We start from the raw sequence: 16,797 nt of genomic DNA on the forward strand, positions 1-16,797 counted from the left end.
AGTCGATTGTCCGCGGAAAGTTGTATCATCTGTTGCGTTGGAAGAGTCAGGGGTGGGGGGTGTATTCTGGTTTGATACTTGCTTGTTCTTGGTGTACAGGCCAGGTCAATTTGGTATTAATGAGCAATAAAATCCAGCTGCTGTGTTGAATCTGAAATTGCCTGCATGAAAAAAAATCTATCCAAGGTATGATTCCCGCTAAACAGCGACATCGAATATCCAGTCTAATAAGAAAAAAAATGCCACTTTCCCTCCCTTTGCCTTTGCTTCTGGAAATGGTTGGATGTTCGGACAACGAGAAGATGATAACAAAAATGCAGGCAGGGTATTTCGAATTGAGCTGTTGAATTTCTTTGGGACTTTTTTTTTGGTTTTTTTTTCAATTTATATACCTCATCCCAGGGCTCTCATCGTGAGCTCGACACTGTGCAACCGAAAAAATTAGCATTGGGTCTACCGTCCAAGACACAAACGAAAAGGGGGTAGGGTAAGGTAAGGCAGGAAATCCAAACATACACCGCAAACGTCCCCGCGGAGACGGGCATGGCCCTCAGCAAGGTGGGCCCAATCCCCTTCCAGAACCCGGCCAGCCCCTCAGCGGCATAAGTCTTCTTGAAGCAGTCGGTCATGCTCTTGAACTGCTGGCTGGCCCCGAACCCATCGCACTGCATCTTGCTCTTGACGACGTCGAAGGGGTAGCTGCTCAGCCAGAGGACCTCGCCGGCGAGGCCGCCGTAGGTGGCGACCTTGAGGCTGGAGATCTCCTCGCGGCGGACGCCGTTGCGCTTTGCGTCGGCGTTCATCAGGTACTCGAAGGCCAGGAACCAGGTGCCGTAGGCCTGGATCTCGCGGAGGTAGGTGACGTTCTGGCCGCGGTAGAGGCCCTTCAGCACGCCGCCCTGGCTGCACAGCTTGCGGATGCAGTCGATGGGCCCCTGGTACAGCTTGTTGGCCCCGTGCGGCTGCGTCTGCAGCCGGATGCGGATGTGCTCGATCGGCCCGGACAGGAACGAGTTCGTGATCCCCGCGAACCCGCCCGCCAGGTAGTACTGCGTGTAGGAGAGCGTCGCGTCCGCGTATTTCTTCTTGTTGAGCGCCTCCAGCCGTCGCCGGGCTTCGTGGAACGCGCCGAATTGGACGCTCACCTGCACATGGAGGGGTTAACACGGGGGATGTTGAGGTAGGAGGGCGGGTTTCCCGGGGCAGAAGGTGCCCCCCCGGGAGAAAAGACATAAGACATACGCAGGCTCCGATACCGATCAGAGGTGTCAGGGTACCCTTGTAGAAGGCCGTGGGTCCCTCATTCTTCAGGATCTTGGTGGCGCAATCAAGCGCACTGGCGTACTGCGTGGTTGTCTGCAGGCGGACCTTGACGATATCTATGGGAGAGGGGCCATTGGTAAGAAGCTTGCGAATGGACAAATCTTGAGAGCATTCGTTTACCCACCAAAAGGTTGACCTAGAGAGTCGTTAGCACTCAGTCAATGTGCGACGCGATCGGTTGGTAGCGATGGTATTATGTCGTTGCGGCATGCGGAGAGAGATTGGAAGGTCGATGCCCATGGCTCCAATTGGGGGATACATGACGCATGGCTAGCAGAGATAACGGGACAAAATAGCTGAGCACTTACCAATGAGCACCTGAGCGATGCCGCCAGCAGCACCGGCCGTCAAGTCCTTGACAGCGCGAAGACTGCCGCCGCCTTTCTGCATATCCTCAAAAGCCTCGGACTCCATTGCGGGGAACTTGATCACGCCCGGAGAAGTGAATTTAGGTGGAGTGGAGAGGAGATTCACAGGAACTGGAGTTTGGAGAGTATCAGAAAGGGCCTTTCCTCGGTCCAAGCAGTACAGAAACCTTCAGCGATCGGTATGGAGAGGAAAGATCCTGAGAAGAAGCAGCGAGGAGGCAGGGGAGAAAGAGAAGCTTATCGGAGAGCGATGAGGTGATAGCCCCATTTCCCCGATCGCGGCCTCCGATTCGGCAAAGGCGCCGACGACGCACGGGAAGCGGGACAAGCATAACGCTGAGTCAGCTGCACACACTCTTCACTGTAACTTAACTTAACTTACAGTACCTTACGGTCATCTTACACCCAAACTCAATGCGGTAGGATCGGATCGTATCCATCCATGATGGAAGTTAACGGGCGGAGGTTGAGTACTTCCATGTCCGTGACGTCTCCGACAACTTTCCCTCCGCCGCAGCAGTTTTGACGCCACGGGAATCGCTGCGAGCAACGACCTTCATCATGCACAGGCGAGCTGCGTTGGAGGTGAGCATATCATCTAGGATATATCTATTGATACTTTCCCTCAGACACTAACGTACAAAATCGCTCCTAGCTTTCTCGCCGTCAAGGTGTCGATTGGTCCTGCGCAACTGCCCGCAGAAATGCGGCTTTCGCCCCAGTGTTGAATCCTGTGCCCCGGAGGGGTTTTCGAGCCTTTCCCGCATGTGCTGACTCCTCAGACTCTCCAAATGGCTCCGAAAAGCCCCGGAAATTTGCCTCCCGTTGGGGAAGCAAGGCCACGCGATCGGTAGGCCTGAGCCCGGCCGAGCAGGCAATACGAGATGCTATGGTGGCGAAACAGCAGGAGAAATTACGGGAAGAGCAAGCACGCCAGGATGCCTTGCTGGCAGAAGAGAGAGCGAAGCAGGAGCGGAAGGATGCTCTAATAGCAAGGCAGAAGGCGAAGGAAACAGAAGACCAGGCCCGGCAAAATGCTTTCATAGCCAGACAGAAGGCCAAGCAACAGGAAGAAGAAGCACGCCGAGAAGCGAAGAGACGGGAAGAGCAAGCCCAGCAAGAGGCTTTAATAGCACGACAGAAGGCGAAGGAAGAGGAAGATCGGGCCCGGCGAGATGCTTCAATAGCACAACAGAGGGCGAAGGAAGAGGAAGATCGGGCCCGGCGAGATGCTTCAATAGCACAACAGAGGGCGAAGGAAGAGGAAGAGCAAGCACAGCGAGACTCTCTGCTGGCGGCACAACAGGCGAATCAACAGGCGCAGCAGGCCAGTCAAAGCATCAATTCCCTGGAAAATCCAAACAACCCTGCTGGTACAACCCCTCCAATCTCCTCGCAAAGCCCTAGAACAAGCTCTCCCACTGGCGCAAAATTCACTTCCCGCTGGGGAAGCAAAGCGTCCAGACCCACGGGTCTGAGTGCGGCCGAGCAGGCGATGCGAGATGCTTTGGTAGCCAAACAGCAAGCACAGCAGGATTCCTCAGAAACCAGTTCCTCAAACACACCGTCAGAATCATCCGATAATCTCAAACAGGGTTCCGCCGAGTTCACTATTCGGCTAGGAGATAAGAGATATATAGCAACGAGTCTGACCCCGGAAGAGAAGGCAGCGCGAGACGCTCTGGCAGCCAAGCAACAGGCGCAGAAGAATCTTTCAGAAACCACCTCAGAGACCTCAGATAAACCCGCCGACACTCCCCTCTCAGAATCCTCGAATGGCTCGGCAGAAGGTTCTCCCGCCAAGACGGGGTTTACTATCCGTTCAGAAGATAGAAAAGTCCAATCAATGGGCCTGAATGCGGAAGAGAAAGCAGCACGAGATGCTCCGGTAGCCGAACAACAGGCGCAGGAGAGTCCGGTGGATCTCCCCTCCTCACAAACTTCGAACAAGTTTGGAACGGGTCGCAAATTCGCAGCTCCTCGTTGGGGAAGTAGGGCCACGACATCCACTGGCCTGAGCGCGGCAGAGAAGGCAATGCGCGAGTCCCTGCTCGAACAGCAACAGAGTCAACATAAAGCTTTGCACGGTGATAGGTCACATTCAAGGTGGCAACATCAAGGATCGTGGTCACACCAAGAGCGCTCCATCGAGCACGGTGGCTTCAGGTCGCACAGAGATCGCTTCGACTCCCGGCGAACGAACGATCGGTATGACAGCAATTGGCGCTCCTCCGAAGACATGGTGTCGCAAGATTCTAGACGTTTTCGGCCTGATGGGCCAAGGCGCAGTCGCTACGATCACATTCCCGAGCACCTTCAGACGGTGGATTGGACCTGCCCAGACTGCCATTATCTTTGCCCCGGGACGGAGAGGGCTTGCCCTTGCTGCCGGGCCCCCAGGCCTGAGCTAATGTCGGAACAGTCGAACAAGCCCTTGACCATTCGAAAATTGGACAGCAGCAGTACACCATCGTGGGATGAGAGAGACCAGGCTTTGGACGAATATGCCACGAGATATGAAGAAGAGCAAAGACAGCAGCAGGAGGAGTTGGAAAAGCAGACGCAAGACAAACCACAAAAGTCCGTCAACGACTGGTCATGGGATACCTCCGCATTGGAGAAGCTCAGTGCGGGGCAGGAAGTGGGAAACTCATCTGACAGGGGCTTCAAGCGACGAGGGGGTCGCGCGAAACCCCTCACGTTCGCGGATGAGGATGAATTTGATACGGAAGACTACCAGCGACGTCGTCAACAAAAGAAGGACAAGAAGCGCAAGAAGAGGGAGGAGCGGAAAGAAGAAATCGAGGCGGAAGTCGCTGAGCCCAGTCCTCTATATCTGCCCGAGTTCATCAGCGTCAGCAATCTCGCGGACATCATCGGTGTGCGACAGGCACAATTCATCCAGCGAATGGAAGAGATGGGCTTCGAGGACGTCACGCATAGCCACATTCTGGATGCCGAAACCGCTGGGCTCATCGCCGCCGAGTACAACTTCGAGCCCATCTTTGACACCGGTGAGGACGAGCTGACCGCCGCGCCGGAGCCCGAAGATAAATCGAGCCTGCCACCCCGGCCGCCGGTGGTGACGATCATGGGCCACGTCGATCACGGCAAGACCACGATCCTGGACTGGCTTCGCAAGTCCTCGATTGTGGACTCGGAACACGGCGGCATCACCCAGCACATTGGCGCCTTCTCCGTGTCCATGCCCTCGGGCAAGACGATTACCTTCCTCGACACCCCGGGTCACGCGGCGTTCCTGGACATGCGTCGCCGCGGTGCCGACATCACCGATATCGTCGTGCTGGTCGTGGCCGCGGACGACAGTGTCAAGCCGCAAACCATCGAAGCCATCAAACACGCCACGGCGGCCAACGTGCCGATCATCGTGGCCATGAGCAAGATGGACAAGGAGGGCGTCAACCCCGAGCGGGTCAAGCAAGACCTCTCCGTGCACGGCGTCCACGTCGAGGATTTCGGCGGTGACGTGCAGGCGATTGGCGTGAGCGGCAAAACCGGTGCCGGCATGCTGGAGCTTGAAGAAGCGATCATCACTCTTTCCGAGGTGCTCGACCACCGCGCCGACCCCACCGGCAACGTCGAAGGATGGGTGGTGGAAGGCACGACCAAGAGCTACGGGCGCGTGGCCACCGTGCTCATCCGCCGCGGCACCCTGCGCGTCGGGGACATTATCGTGGCCGGCGAAACCTGGGCGCGGGTGCGCACCCTGCGCAACGAGGCCGGGGTCGCCATCAAAGAAGCTACCCCCGGCATGCCGGTCGAGGTAGACGGGTGGCGCGAGCAGCCAACCGCCGGCACGGAGTTCCTGCAGGCGGAGCATGAGCAACAGGCCAAATCCGTCGTCGAATACCGAATCGAGCGGGCCGAAACCTCGAAGCTAGGGGAGGACACGACGGCGATGAACGAGGCCCGCCGCGAGCTGATGGAGCGGCGACGCCTCGAGGAAGCCGGACTGGACCAAAAGGAGGCCCAATCGGGCCCCAAGCCGATTCACTTCATCATCAAGGCGGACGTGCACGGGTCGGCGGAGGCGGTGCTGAACTCGGTGACGGCGGTGGGCAACAACGAGGTGTACGCGAACGTGCTGCGGGCGGAGGTAGGCCCTGTGAGCGAGTTTGACATCGAGCACGCGGCGTCGGCGGGCGGGCACGTCATCTCGTTCAACATGGCCATCGACCCGCGGATCACGCAGATGGCCGAGTCGCGCGGGGTGGCCATCAAGGACCACAACGTCATCTACCGGCTCATCGACGACGTCAAGGCGACGCTGAGCGAGCACCTGCCGCCGCTGGTCACCTTGCGCGTCACGGGCGAGGCCGAGATCGGCGAGATCTTCGAGATCAAGCTCAAGGGGCGCGAGCGCATGCAGATCGCCGGCTGCCGCGTGCGCAACGGGCTCATCAATCGCACCAAGAAAGTGCGCGTGCTGCGCGGCCAGGAGACGATCTACACGGGCACGATCGCCTCGCTCAAGAACGTCAAGAAGGACGTCACCGAGATGCGCAAGGACACGGAGTGCGGCATGGCCTTCGAGGGCTGGTTCGACTTCCAGGTCGGGGACCATGTGCAGTGCTACGAGGAGATCTTCGAGAAGCGCTATCTGTAGTGCTCGGTTGGGGGGGGGCTGTATTTTTAGATCTGCCTATTCTGTACTATCACGGATTCGATTGTATTAGGGGATTGTTTACCGCAAAGCATGTCTGATGCGAAAACAAGGGGGCACGGTTGATTCTTGTATATTAGTCTAAATATCCGGATACCACATAGACAACACAACTTTTGCATACCTACACCTCACTCACCTCATGATCAAGTCCGGGCTGTCCACACGTGTATATATACTGAGTGACCTATATATCAAACTCTCAACTTCAGCACTTTCCCCATCCCCATCCCATTCCCAATCCCATATAACCACCCGCTCGGGACAAAAGAACTATCGACTCTTCCACCGCACCCTCCCCACCCAGCCCGCCCAAACCCTCACATCCTCGCGCTCGCAGATCCGCTCCACAGTAAACCACTCCCTGGCCAGCTCCTCGTTGCTCGCCATCCGGTGCACAAAGCTGTGGCACGCGCGACACAGCCACGCGACACTGTTGAGCATCCACTCCGGGTGCCACCCCTTCTTGGTCACCTTGGCGTGCACGCTGCGCGGGATGAGATGGTGGTAGCTGAGCGGGATCCAGTCGCGGCCGCAGATCTCGCAGCTGTCGGTGCGGGTCGTCGCCCAGACCGGGGGCGGGCGCGTCACGGCGGCGAGGTACTCGGTGAGGATCGGGGTGAAGAAGGTGGTTAGGGCTTCTTCGTTTTCTTCTACTGCTGCTGCTGCTGCTGCTGCTGCTGAGGGTGTGGATGAGGGTTGGTCGGCGAGGATGGCGTAGGTGGTTAGGGTGTCGTGGACGGTGGCGGGGAGGGTGGTGGTGCAAAGGGTTGAGGCGAGGGTTTGGGGGTCGGTTTCTGAGGGGGAGGGGGTAGGTGTTGTTGTTGTTGTCGTTGATGATGTTGTTGTTGTTGTTGGTGGTGGTGGAGGAGTGTAGGTTAGGGTTTGGATGGAGGGGGGCAGGGCGGGGAAGGTTTCGGTTGCGAGGAACTGTTTCTTCTCTGTTAGGTTCAATTCAATTGTAATTGTGATTGTGATTGTGATTGTCATGCTTCGCGGGCTTCTGATGGGTCATTGGTATTCTTGTTCCATGGATGTGAAGGCATGCATGGAGTGCCCGCGGAGTGTTGAGTGAGTCTGGGTATGCCATGCCACACAGCGTGCTACTGGAAAGCAAACACCAATCCACAAGTCCACGTACATCAATAAACTCGGCCAGTTCCTCCGGACTCGCACGGTCAGGGAGAGATTGCGAGGCGTCAGCAGCTGCAGCTGCAGCAGCGGAAGTCCCCGCAGTCTCCTTGCGCGTCTTCTGGCGCTGCGACACGGCGCCGCGAGTGCGACGAGCTTTCTTGGGCTGCGCGGGGGTGGAGAATCTCTCCACGATAGCCGTGGACAGGCACTCGCGGAAGACCTGGTAGTTCTCTGTGCTGAGGGAGGCGGTCATCGATGCTGGAAACTAGAAGTAGAAGACAACGTTGTACTGTACCGAACAAAAAAAAGAAGAGGTGGCGGCGACGGCGGAAATGCGATGAAGATAGTTTGACATCATCAAATTGTGGGGTTTGGTATCCGCGGCGGGAGGCTGCTTGTTCCCATCCTTCTACTAACTTACTGACTCTGCTCCAACATTCCTGAACTCTGAACTGAATGAAATCCCTCCTGCATTATTGCAATCCTCATCAGCAACCCACCATGGCAGAAGTGGTCATCGCCTTCGACATCTACGGGACCCTACTCTCCCTTGAAACGGCCACGCACGAGCTGGAGCAGCACTTCCGGGGAGACGCCCAGCGCGCGCGCACCGTGGCCCAGACATGGCGACGCTACCAGCTGGAGTACACCTGGCGGCTGAACAGCATGGGTACGAGACCTCCATTCATCATTGATCCCTGCACCATGCACTACTGGAAATAATACCGTCCGAAGCAAACCGATCTAAGAACCCACGACTGCAGGACGCTATCTCCCCTTCGACGAAGTCACCCGCAACGCTCTATTGCACGCGCTCGACGACACCGGATGCTCCCTGGACGAGCTGGCCATCGACGGGGTTCTCGCGGCCTACGATCGCCTCCAACCCTTTCCGGACGTCGAAGAAGCCCTCCGGAAGATAAGCGCCACCGCGCGGATCAGGCCGGTGGTGTTCTCCAACGGGACCGTGGACATGGTCCGCGCCTGTCTCAGCCACGCACCGCCGCAGCTGCAGCAGCTGCAACTACAGAACATGGAGATCATCAGTGTGCATCCCCTACAACAATATAAGCCCGCCCCAGCGGCCTACAGTCATCTGCGGGAGCAAGTAGCCGGCACGGGCGGCGGCAGCAGCAGCAGCAGCACAGCGACGATCTGGCTCATCAGTGCGAATCCATTCGATATCGCCGGCGCGAGCAGTGCAGGCCTGAACACGATCTGGGTCGATCGCGACCAGAACCAGGCGGGGTGGACCGACCGAGCACTGCCTGAGGTCAAGCCTACGGCGACGATTCGTCGGCTGGCCGAGTGCGTCGACATAATTAAAGGCTACCAATAAAATGCACGATGTTTTTTTCTAGTCCCCTTCTTCCTTCTGTGTCAAGCCCAAGCCAGAACCAGAAGGCAAAAAGGCAATGGAAAAAAAGGTGAGGTGAATGTCCCGCTGTAGTAATTTCCAAACGCTCCACGCCAAAGGTAGAGAGAAGAGTCCGGGGTAAGTCAGCAGAGGTTGCTCTGACCTCCCATTTCCCCTTCAAGAACCCACAGGAAAAGGATTCTCGAAGTGAATAGGGAGGAGTGATCAGTATATGTATGAAGAAGAAAAGAAAGAAGTCGGAGGGGGGAGAAATTTTTCGTTCTTATAGGCGGCCGTTGACCGCCTTTTGCTTATCGATAAGCTAGGCTAGAGTTTCCAATTGCCAACGCTCGGGTAATTTTCCTGCGCCTGAGGCAATGAAAACGTACTTAGCGAGATTATGAGGAAACACGGGCAGTTTTGATGGTCGATACTTTCTCTTAAGTTATAGAGTATGAGCCACGGTGTATCTGTACTTGTATATGCATCCAAACGTAAACACAACTGTCCCAAACCCAGCCAACAACAAAGAAAGTAAGCACACAGCCACACCACCCAATAGTTGGTCCATACTATTACAAACACCCCATGCATATGCACAAGTAAACATGTCAACAAGCAGGCCGCTAATTCAGACAGACAGACAGACATACAACCCGATCAACCCCCTAGAAATCAGTTCAAGCAAAACTCCACCGAACTCCGCTGGACACAACATGCTAAAAACGAAAAACATCTCAATCAATCACCAAACAGTGCTAGTCAAGGACAAACAACGCAAGAAAACTCTATAATTGAAAAGCCATCCCCCCTTCTTCGGCGAATTTGGCCTGATATTCCTTGATGCCGGCCCACTGCCGCAGCTCCTCTTCGTCCCGGTCGTGGTCGCTTAGATAACTCATGGACCGTCCGGAAACGTCTGGTTGTTGTCGAGCCTTGCTCGAATCGGTCGACCCAAAGCCTTCGAGGCGCATGAGTGTGTCAATAAAGGCGCGGAGGTATGACTCGACTTCGGCGCTGGTGAGGGGTTGTGGTCCGCTTATCGTGGAGGTGGCATTCGGATTCGAAAAATTCAGGAGGGTTGACGCAACCTGGCGCACTTTCGCCGTCTGTTTCCAATAGCCGATGAGTATTTGTTTGAGCTGTGACGGGAAAGGAAAGAGGGGGAACACCTACAAAGCTCGCGCCGTTAGGCTCCATATTAACCTCGTTGACCGATTGCAGTAATGCGAACAAGTCCCGAATCACGAGTCGTCTTTCTTCAGCCATAGTCCTTCCGATGTAGTCGGACTGGGCATCCGCGTCCATGGCCGCCTGGGTATGGGGTTGGCCCCCTTCAGTCTTAACAGCCACCGAAGGACTGCCAGAAGGATGCTGCTCGGTCGGCTTTTGGTGCATCTTCACAGCGCCGTACAAGGACCAGTATTTCTCCACCAGATAAGACCGTACAGCAAGCTGACTGGCATATATGTTCGCCTTCTGGATCTCATACTGTATGTGACATTTATAAGATCGCGAGTCATTCGTGCTGGACAGTGGGCTAGGGCTATCTTGTCCATTGGTGGATGCTGGGCTATGGATTCCCCCTATCACCAGCTCCCGTGGAAGCTCATTGAAGGCCATCTTGGCATTCTGCAGGCACTGACACAGAAGAGAGCGTTGCCGCTCCCATTCCAGAATCTGGCCGCTACCAAAGGCCGTCTCCCAAGCCGAGAGCTGATTGTAGGAGCTCATCACGCGGATGTTGGCAATAAACCCCACCAAGCGCGACACGCGATTGGACGGCTGGGGATCGAAGTGTGTGGCATAGATAAACTCGTCGTCGACTTCAAGCGGGAGAGGAGGATAGCGTTCTGTCGGGGTTTCAGGGGGGACATGAATGATGGTGTCGCCTCCGCCCAACTGCTGCATCGTGCGATAACCGACAAGGACGACGTAAAACAACCGCCGTCCCAGTTCCCGCTCGATAATGTTGACTTGGGCTTCTCCGGAGCTACCGTTGGGTTCCTGAGAAAGACGCGACGAGGCAGACTGGGGACTGGAGATGGTGACATAGGATAGCCGATTCGAGTGGCGGTAAAGGTCATACACATGGAGCATGGTGAGGCATTCGGCAAAATATACACGGCATCGCCGAATATGCCAAGCGTAGCAGGAGCAGAGGCCGAGAAGGTAGCTGAGAGCGGCATCATACACGGTCGCGGTCCGATCGAGGTATCCGGTACCTCGAGCCTGAACGGCTACCTCGTGGCACCGTTTAACCAGTGCCATAGAGTGCGGGAACGCCGCCTTCTCGGCATCTGTCGTCAGATGACGCTTCGGCCTCCGAGGGAAAGACGCGACCGACGTCCCGATCATGGCGGCCGCGAGGGCCAGAAAGGTGCGATTGGTAAGATCCTCTCGCCGCTCCAGCGCGGCGCGGAACGTGGGCTCATGAGGGATCGGAACTAAGGGGTGAATATAGGTGAAATAGTCATCAATCAGCAGCCGAATGGTGGGCATCGAACAAATGGCTTCCAGTGATGCGGGATAGGGAAGTGAGGGTGGGATGCCGCCTCCCCCAGGGGTTGGGGGAATAGGCGAGGTTGCATCCGATGGGCTTGGAGAACCCGAGGGAGATTCAGCGAGTTTTCGCTTCTTGAAAGCTTCAGCATGCCGGTTTGGCGGTCCCCGACGACGGCTTGGCCGCTCATACGTGCAGGGGATGTCCAAGCTTGCGCATGACCGACAGGGTGGTCCGCTGGTGTCACACTGTGGTCAATCCCAACGCAAATCAGCATAATCGACCTCTTGCCAAATACAAAATCGAACATCGGACCAGTAGGTGTATGGATGTACCTTTACTTTCCGAATGCTGCAGGCATCGCACGCCTTCCGCAGGCGGGTTCGTTGGTCCATGAATGCAAATCGAGCTTGTTGAGCCTTTCCATGCTTTGTGGGCGTGGACCCTGAAAAACTGCACGCTGGTCGCTTTTCTCCCGACAGTGACCAGGCGGCGCTCGCATACTACGGACCCAGCAAAATGTGGCTTGGCCGGATGCTGCAGCGGCGCTGTCGGGCACGGGGCGGGATGGAGCGGATGCGAGATGAGATGAGATGAGATGAGATTGAGTAGTAGTACGTAGCTAGTTAATGAAGAAGATCCGGAGAAGGGCACAACACGAATCACGGTTTAGTCGGTAAGGGTAGGCTCTTAGGCTATATGCAAAAAGTATTAGTGGGCAGCGGGTTTTGGACACTAGGTTGACCTCGATGACCCGTTAGTTTAATAATATTGTTCTTGCACCTGGCAGTGGCAGCAGGAGTGACCGGAGAGGTGGGGAGGGAGGGAGAGAGGGGGGGGGGGAGAAGGAAGATTGAGCAGTGGGTTAGACTCAGTAGTATAACGGTCCCCCGTTCCGATGAGGTAAAATGAAGGGTTGATCACCATATAGAGGTTAGATCATTAAAGATATGGGTATAGTCTCCATCGAAAATTGGGAAATAGTCTAGGCTGACAACACGTCTAGAAGGACCACAAAGCCGTTGAGTGAAGGTTCCCTGGAAGATGTAGGGAGGCCAGTGAGCCACGGGAGGGAAGGAAAGTGAAGAAAGTGACCCCGGAGTGACCTCATGAAATGAATGGAATTGATAGGACGCGGACGCATGGGAAGAGGATTAACCACGGACCCAAAGATTCCCCGCCCAGGTGGAGGTAGAATTTTGGGGCCTTTTGGGACGACAAGCTTAGGCGGACTGGCTGGAATGTACTTTAACTTGGGTCGACTCCGCCGTCGATCGAAAAGTGCAGGTCCAATGGTAGCCCAATGGTAAACCACATCGATCACCCGGGATTTACCGCCGGGATTTACCGGAGGGTACTCTGCACAGTCACACAGTACTCAGTACTCAGTACTAGGTGGATGACCATTTTGGTTGGTTCTAGAAGCTGACCCCTGTCATAGACCAGTGTTTCTGATTCTCGTTCTTGGGAACTTTGGGGGATGAGATGGTGAAACGACCGAGGACAAGGAAGCACCATGTTTTTTTGAAACGTGGTTGTGCGTTTTCCACGTGGAAGAGGAGAAATCGAAGATGAGGAATGCTTGGTACGTATACGTCACAGTTTATCGACCTATGATGGAGGAGCAGTGAGCAGGGAGCAGGGAGCAGGGAGCGACCAACTGCGTAATGAAAAGAGTGCTACTCAACAGGCAATACTCATTCATCCTCATTTCATACTATGTAGATTGCCCTGTGTACGGAGTACTGTCTTCGGAAAATAGATTGCGGTTCGTGCCTCTGTATGGCAGGGCTGGCAGTCCACTGGCTGAACCAAAGAGGGAGATCGGAATAGCGGGTGAGTCGATACGGCAAAGCCCAGTGAATAAAGTGATCCATGATCCATCCAGGATCCATGAGGGATCCATGATCGGTGGACAGTCGGCCGCCGGCGCCCCGGTAGAGTTTGCCGTCAGGGGGAGATTCCCTTTTGGTCTTCTGCACCCGCACGCTAACCGGCCCCTAAAAGAAGTTAAGGTCATCAACCTTGCTGCTTAATCCCGCTGAAACTGCAGGCAACGGTGCGTCCAGATGGAGGGTGAGTTTGTAAGCTTTTGGGAGGAATGAGCGCCCTCCTCCCCGGTGAGACTAGACTCTGAACAATGGAAACATTAGCCATTCTCTCCCTCGGCTTTTCCGAGCCGAGGCAGTATGAGAAGTTGGTTTGGTGTATTGAAGCCCCTCTCCCTTACACGAGAAAATAAATAACACAAAAAGAAAAAAAAACAGAGGAAAAAAAACATAAATCTCCCAAATTATTATTGACATAAACACAAGGGAAAAATTGGAAACAAAACCGAATATACAAGTGCTAATACCGAGACTAATGCCAAGATGCACATCAACTGGGCGTGATGATTAATTAGAGTAAAAGAAACGCCTCACAAAAAAGTCTCATATATTAAAAGTCATACCTAATCAATCAATCATACATCAGAAAAGAAGACTGGGGAAAAAAAAAAGGAAAGACAAAAACAAACATGCATCGAACCGCTCGCCCACATCATATCAAAGGATCGTCGTCGCGGTAAACACCATCTCGCCCAGGCCTCCTGCCCAATAGATCGCGTCGATTTTCCAGCTCCACTGCCCAAAGTGCCGACCCAACCGCGGTCGACATGAGGAAGAACATGGACAAGATTGGAACTAGCTGAAGCACCAGGGCGACCGTCCCAAATCTAGGGTTGGGGTTAATTAAGTATCCGAGTCGGTGGATCCTTCCTCCGAGAGGGCGGCGTGCACCGTCCGCCCGAGGGATCCAGGGTTGCTTGGTGGTAAGAGTCAAGGTCCTGTACTTACGTAGTATACTGCAACTGCCGGCGACGGATCCTCTCCTTCCGCTGCTGCTTCGAGAGATCCAGCAGCTGGAAATAGCGCCAGTGGTGGAAGGGCCCCGCCCGGTAGCCCGTCAACACGAGGAACATGAGGGTGCCGCCTGGGAAGGGAATAAGGTTCAGCGGGAGCAGCACGACGAATTCCAGAATCTGTCGCAGGGAGAACGGCGCATAGACGGCGCTCTGGGTGGGCTTGCCGAGTCGCTGGACGACATCGTCGCCCTGCGGGTATAGGACCCGCGAGGCATTCACGAGGTCGCCGTGGCCTTCGCTCACCAGCACCGCGTCGAAGATGTCCACCAGCGTTTCATCGACGAAAAAGGCTTCGAACAGAACCGCCACGATCGCGGCCCCTTCTCCGAGAACGAGGACCGCGCCACTAACCCATGCGCCAGCTCCCTGGAAGATAGCGAGGAAGGCCACTTGCGGCAGGTACGCAAACAGGAATAGCAGGACGTAGATGAAGGCCGAGAGCAGGACAATTGGAATCAACCGAGCCCTGAACAACGGCCAAAGGTATCGGTGGGAGAAGGTGAAGTAGATTCCCTGAGAAATGGTCTATGTCAGTCCACTGTGCTGGAGAGAGTGATGTGAATGCGGAATAGGCAGCAGGAAAGGGAGGCAAAATAGCCCGACATACACGCAGAGGATACAGCCACGCTGCTCTACTGTGATCCCATGCTCTGTCAGACATTCCCAATTGCTGTAAGCACGAGACAAAGCCCGCGACAGATAGACACGTGCGAAGTGGGAAAGAGCAATGGATCGAGGGTGAAGGAAGATGGATGAAGTAGTTAGGCGACTGTCAACAGACCAAGTATTGCCGCTGCGGCATCATCATATCACGCGCCAAGCAGGTCTGCCTTATCGATAAGGAAGTAGATTGTGGGCTATCGATACGGAGATACTTTCACCGCTTTCTCTAATCAGAAATATTTCAGTCCACCTACTGTGGATTCATGCAGCTTTTTTGTATAACTGCTCGTAGCTCTTTCTCAATCTAAACTAAGATACACTCAATTTCCTGCGTGGTCTGTGTAAGTTGAGACTCCATAGCTTCCTATAACTCGAAATTACTGATCCTAGCCATTTATTACCATTAGCATGTGTAGGAGTAAGAGATTTCCTGTTAGCTGGACATGAAGGAAAAGAAAGAGAAATGAAGACAAGGGACTTCGGGGAATGGAGGCTCGCTCTATATTCTGAACTTATCATTAGACAATCTGCAATGAAACAAACCACCGACCCCCACAAAGGACAAAACTAAAATCCTCCAACTTCAACAGTCGTAGTCACTGTTTCCTTGACCCGCTCAGTCACCGTCACCGTCTCCTTTTCGGTGGTGGTCACCGTTGCAGTTTCAGTAACAGTAAAGAAGCCAGACGGGGTAACCGGGACGATTTTAATAATATTATCTCCTGGGGAGGTGGCTGGGACGGAGTTGGTAGACTCTGCGTTGGCGGTGATGATAGAGGCACCGTCTTGTGCGGGATCGTCTCCTTGTGGAATTGAGGTGGTCATTGCTGCCTCTGCTGTACTCTGAGACAATTCTGCTTCTGAAGCGGTGGTGGGAATAGCGATGATGACCGTCTCGATAGCCGTGGAGGTTTGCTGAATGGTCGTGACATCGTGGGTCTCTTCAGTTGTTGGGGTGGGGACGGCGGTGATAGTCGCGAAGGCTGTTATGGTTTGATGAATGGTTGTTGTGATATCAGGGGTCGCGCTAGCAGTTTCTATAGCTGTGGAAGTTTGAAGTACTGTAGTTGTGAGGTCGGAGGTTGGTTCCGGAGTGGTGGTAGGAACTAAACTTGTCGTCTGGACAGTATTAGTGGGAGTTGTAGACAAAGGCGTCGAGAGCTCGTTGGGCTCAGGGGATGGAGTAGAACCCGTGAGCCCTGTATTGGTAGGCGTCACAGCATCTACGTCGGACTCAGAGATAGTGGCTGACTCCGACGCGAGGTATGAAGTCTCGTACAGCGTGGTTGACGGGTAAGGAGTGACCAGAATGACGACTACCTGCGTTTCCTCGGGCTCGGTCTCAGTTACGGTCCCTGTGGCGGGGATCACGCCAATGAAAGGAGACGAGTTGACTTGAATTTGTGTTTGAGAAACCTGCGTGATCTCTGAGACACCGCTGGTAGTGCTCGTTTGTCCGCTTGTTTGTGCTTCTGTAGGGGCAATAATTGAGGTTGCTGCTTGGGCAACACTGCTCTTGCTGGAAGAGCCTGATGTCTCAGTTGAGGATTCTGAGTCAGGGGTAGCCTGAGATGTAGAGGTGGATGTGCTGAATCCAGGCAAGGTTTCGATGACACCGATCGACGGGCCAGAGGAACTTGTGGTCTCTGCTACGATTGAGGCCGAGCCCTCCGCAGAGCTTCTAGAGACAGAAGTTGACGTAGGTGTAACCGCAGGCGAAACCGCAGGTGTAAAGGACAATTGAGTGGTTGCGGACACGGAGGACCCAATGACAGTAAAAGCCAATGTAGGAGACTGGAAAAGCGGGCTTGAGGCGAGGGCGGTTTGCGGAGTCACCATGCTTGAGCTGAAAGTTTCCTG

The 16,797-nt window shown here is 54.8% G+C and overlaps 7 protein-coding genes across 7 annotated transcripts; 2 read left to right on the forward strand and 5 right to left on the reverse strand.

Moving 5' to 3' along the window:
• Positions 1-96: 96 nt before the first annotated feature.
• Positions 97-1,904, reverse strand: BO66DRAFT_396657 (putative mitochondrial carrier protein (Ymc1)). The gene is made up of 5 exons (XM_025648530.1): positions 1,632-1,904; positions 1,448-1,459; positions 1,243-1,379; positions 517-1,145; positions 97-424 (listed from the first exon to the last, which is right to left on the reverse strand). Exons 1-5 carry the CDS (start codon positions 1,735-1,737, stop codon positions 394-396), a joined length of 915 nt encoding a protein of 304 aa, XP_025497653.1. The 5' UTR covers positions 1,738-1,904; the 3' UTR covers positions 97-393.
• A 303-nt stretch (positions 1,905-2,207) lies between these two features.
• Positions 2,208-6,481, forward strand: BO66DRAFT_476280 (translation initiation factor 2). Its single transcript, XM_025653309.1, has 2 exons — positions 2,208-2,276; positions 2,347-6,481. Exons 1-2 carry the CDS (start codon positions 2,253-2,255, stop codon positions 6,316-6,318), a joined length of 3,996 nt encoding a protein of 1,331 aa, XP_025497654.1. The 5' UTR covers positions 2,208-2,252; the 3' UTR covers positions 6,319-6,481.
• A 167-nt stretch (positions 6,482-6,648) lies between these two features.
• Positions 6,649-7,882, reverse strand: BO66DRAFT_476281 (HNH endonuclease; the record flags this gene model as incomplete). The annotated part of the gene is made up of 2 exons (XM_025653310.1): positions 7,517-7,882; positions 6,649-7,305 (listed from the first exon to the last, which is right to left on the reverse strand). The coding sequence occupies exons 1-2, from the start codon at positions 7,760-7,762 to the stop codon at positions 6,649-6,651; spliced, it is 903 nt and encodes a 300-aa protein (XP_025497655.1). The 5' UTR covers positions 7,763-7,882.
• Positions 7,883-8,010: 128 nt separating this feature from the next.
• BO66DRAFT_476282 (haloacid dehalogenase, type II) lies at positions 8,011-9,093 on the forward strand (the record flags this gene model as incomplete). The annotated part of the gene is made up of 2 exons (XM_025653311.1): positions 8,011-8,179; positions 8,274-9,093. 2 exons carry the CDS (start codon positions 8,011-8,013, stop codon positions 8,846-8,848), a joined length of 744 nt encoding a protein of 247 aa, XP_025497656.1. The 3' UTR covers positions 8,849-9,093.
• A 472-nt stretch (positions 9,094-9,565) lies between these two features.
• On the reverse strand, positions 9,566-12,059 carry BO66DRAFT_259888 (uncharacterized protein). The gene is made up of 3 exons (XM_025643035.1): positions 11,705-12,059; positions 10,043-11,617; positions 9,566-9,975 (listed from the first exon to the last, which is right to left on the reverse strand). The coding sequence occupies exons 1-3, from the start codon at positions 11,762-11,764 to the stop codon at positions 9,655-9,657; spliced, it is 1,956 nt and encodes a 651-aa protein (XP_025497657.1). The 5' UTR covers positions 11,765-12,059; the 3' UTR covers positions 9,566-9,654.
• Positions 12,060-13,039, reverse strand: BO66DRAFT_259887 (uncharacterized protein). The gene is made up of 2 exons (XM_025643034.1): positions 12,800-13,039; positions 12,060-12,728 (listed from the first exon to the last, which is right to left on the reverse strand). Exons 1-2 carry the CDS (start codon positions 12,885-12,887, stop codon positions 12,355-12,357), a joined length of 462 nt encoding a protein of 153 aa, XP_025497658.1. The 5' UTR covers positions 12,888-13,039; the 3' UTR covers positions 12,060-12,354.
• Positions 13,040-13,792: 753 nt separating this feature from the next.
• BO66DRAFT_466075 (EI24 domain-containing protein) lies at positions 13,793-15,295 on the reverse strand (the record flags this gene model as incomplete). The annotated part of the gene is made up of 4 exons (XM_025652517.1): positions 13,793-14,085; positions 14,207-14,787; positions 14,882-14,909; positions 15,270-15,295. 4 exons carry the CDS (start codon positions 15,293-15,295, stop codon positions 13,911-13,913), a joined length of 810 nt encoding a protein of 269 aa, XP_025497659.1. The 3' UTR covers positions 13,793-13,910.
• Between the last annotated feature and the right edge of the window lie 1,502 nt (positions 15,296-16,797).

This window comes from Aspergillus aculeatinus (assembly GCF_003184765.1).
Source record: "Aspergillus aculeatinus CBS 121060 unplaced genomic scaffold BO66scaffold_98, whole genome shotgun sequence".
Taxonomy (NCBI): Eukaryota; Fungi; Ascomycota; class Eurotiomycetes; order Eurotiales; family Aspergillaceae; genus Aspergillus; species Aspergillus aculeatinus.

What these genes read in the sequence shown, in the direction of transcription:
- BO66DRAFT_396657 (XM_025648530.1), bottom strand. Translation starts at nt 1,737, where the DNA reads ATGGAGTCCGAGGCTTTTGAGGATATGCAGAAAGGCGGCGGCAGTCTT. An exon ending in TGATCGGTATCGGAGCCTGC is followed by an intron (nt 1,146 to 1,242) that starts GTATGTCTTATG and finishes CTCCATGTGCAG; the next exon opens with GTGAGCGTCCAATTCGGCGC. An exon ending in TCCGCGGGGACGTTTGCGGT is followed by an intron (nt 425 to 516) that starts GTATGTTTGGAT and finishes TCGGTTGCACAG; the next exon opens with TGTCGAGCTCACGATGAGAG.
- BO66DRAFT_259887 (XM_025643034.1), bottom strand. Translation starts at nt 12,887, where the DNA reads ATGGTGCTTCCTTGTCCTCGGTCGTTTCACCATCTCATCCCCCAAAGT. An exon ending in AACACTGGTCTATGACAGGG is followed by an intron (nt 12,729 to 12,799) that starts GTCAGCTTCTAG and finishes GTGACTGTGCAG; the next exon opens with AGTACCCTCCGGTAAATCCC.
- BO66DRAFT_259888 (XM_025643035.1), bottom strand. Translation starts at nt 11,764, where the DNA reads ATGGACCAACGAACCCGCCTGCGGAAGGCGTGCGATGCCTGCAGCATT. An exon ending in GCAGCATTCGGAAAGTAAAG is followed by an intron (nt 11,618 to 11,704) that starts GTACATCCATAC and finishes GATTGACCACAG; the next exon opens with TGTGACACCAGCGGACCACC. An exon ending in AGCCTAACGGCGCGAGCTTT is followed by an intron (nt 9,976 to 10,042) that starts GTAGGTGTTCCC and finishes TATTGGAAACAG; the next exon opens with ACGGCGAAAGTGCGCCAGGT.
- BO66DRAFT_476280 (XM_025653309.1), top strand. Translation starts at nt 2,253, where the DNA reads ATGCACAGGCGAGCTGCGTTGGAG. An exon ending in ACAGGCGAGCTGCGTTGGAG is followed by an intron (nt 2,277 to 2,346) that starts GTGAGCATATCA and finishes AATCGCTCCTAG; the next exon opens with CTTTCTCGCCGTCAAGGTGT.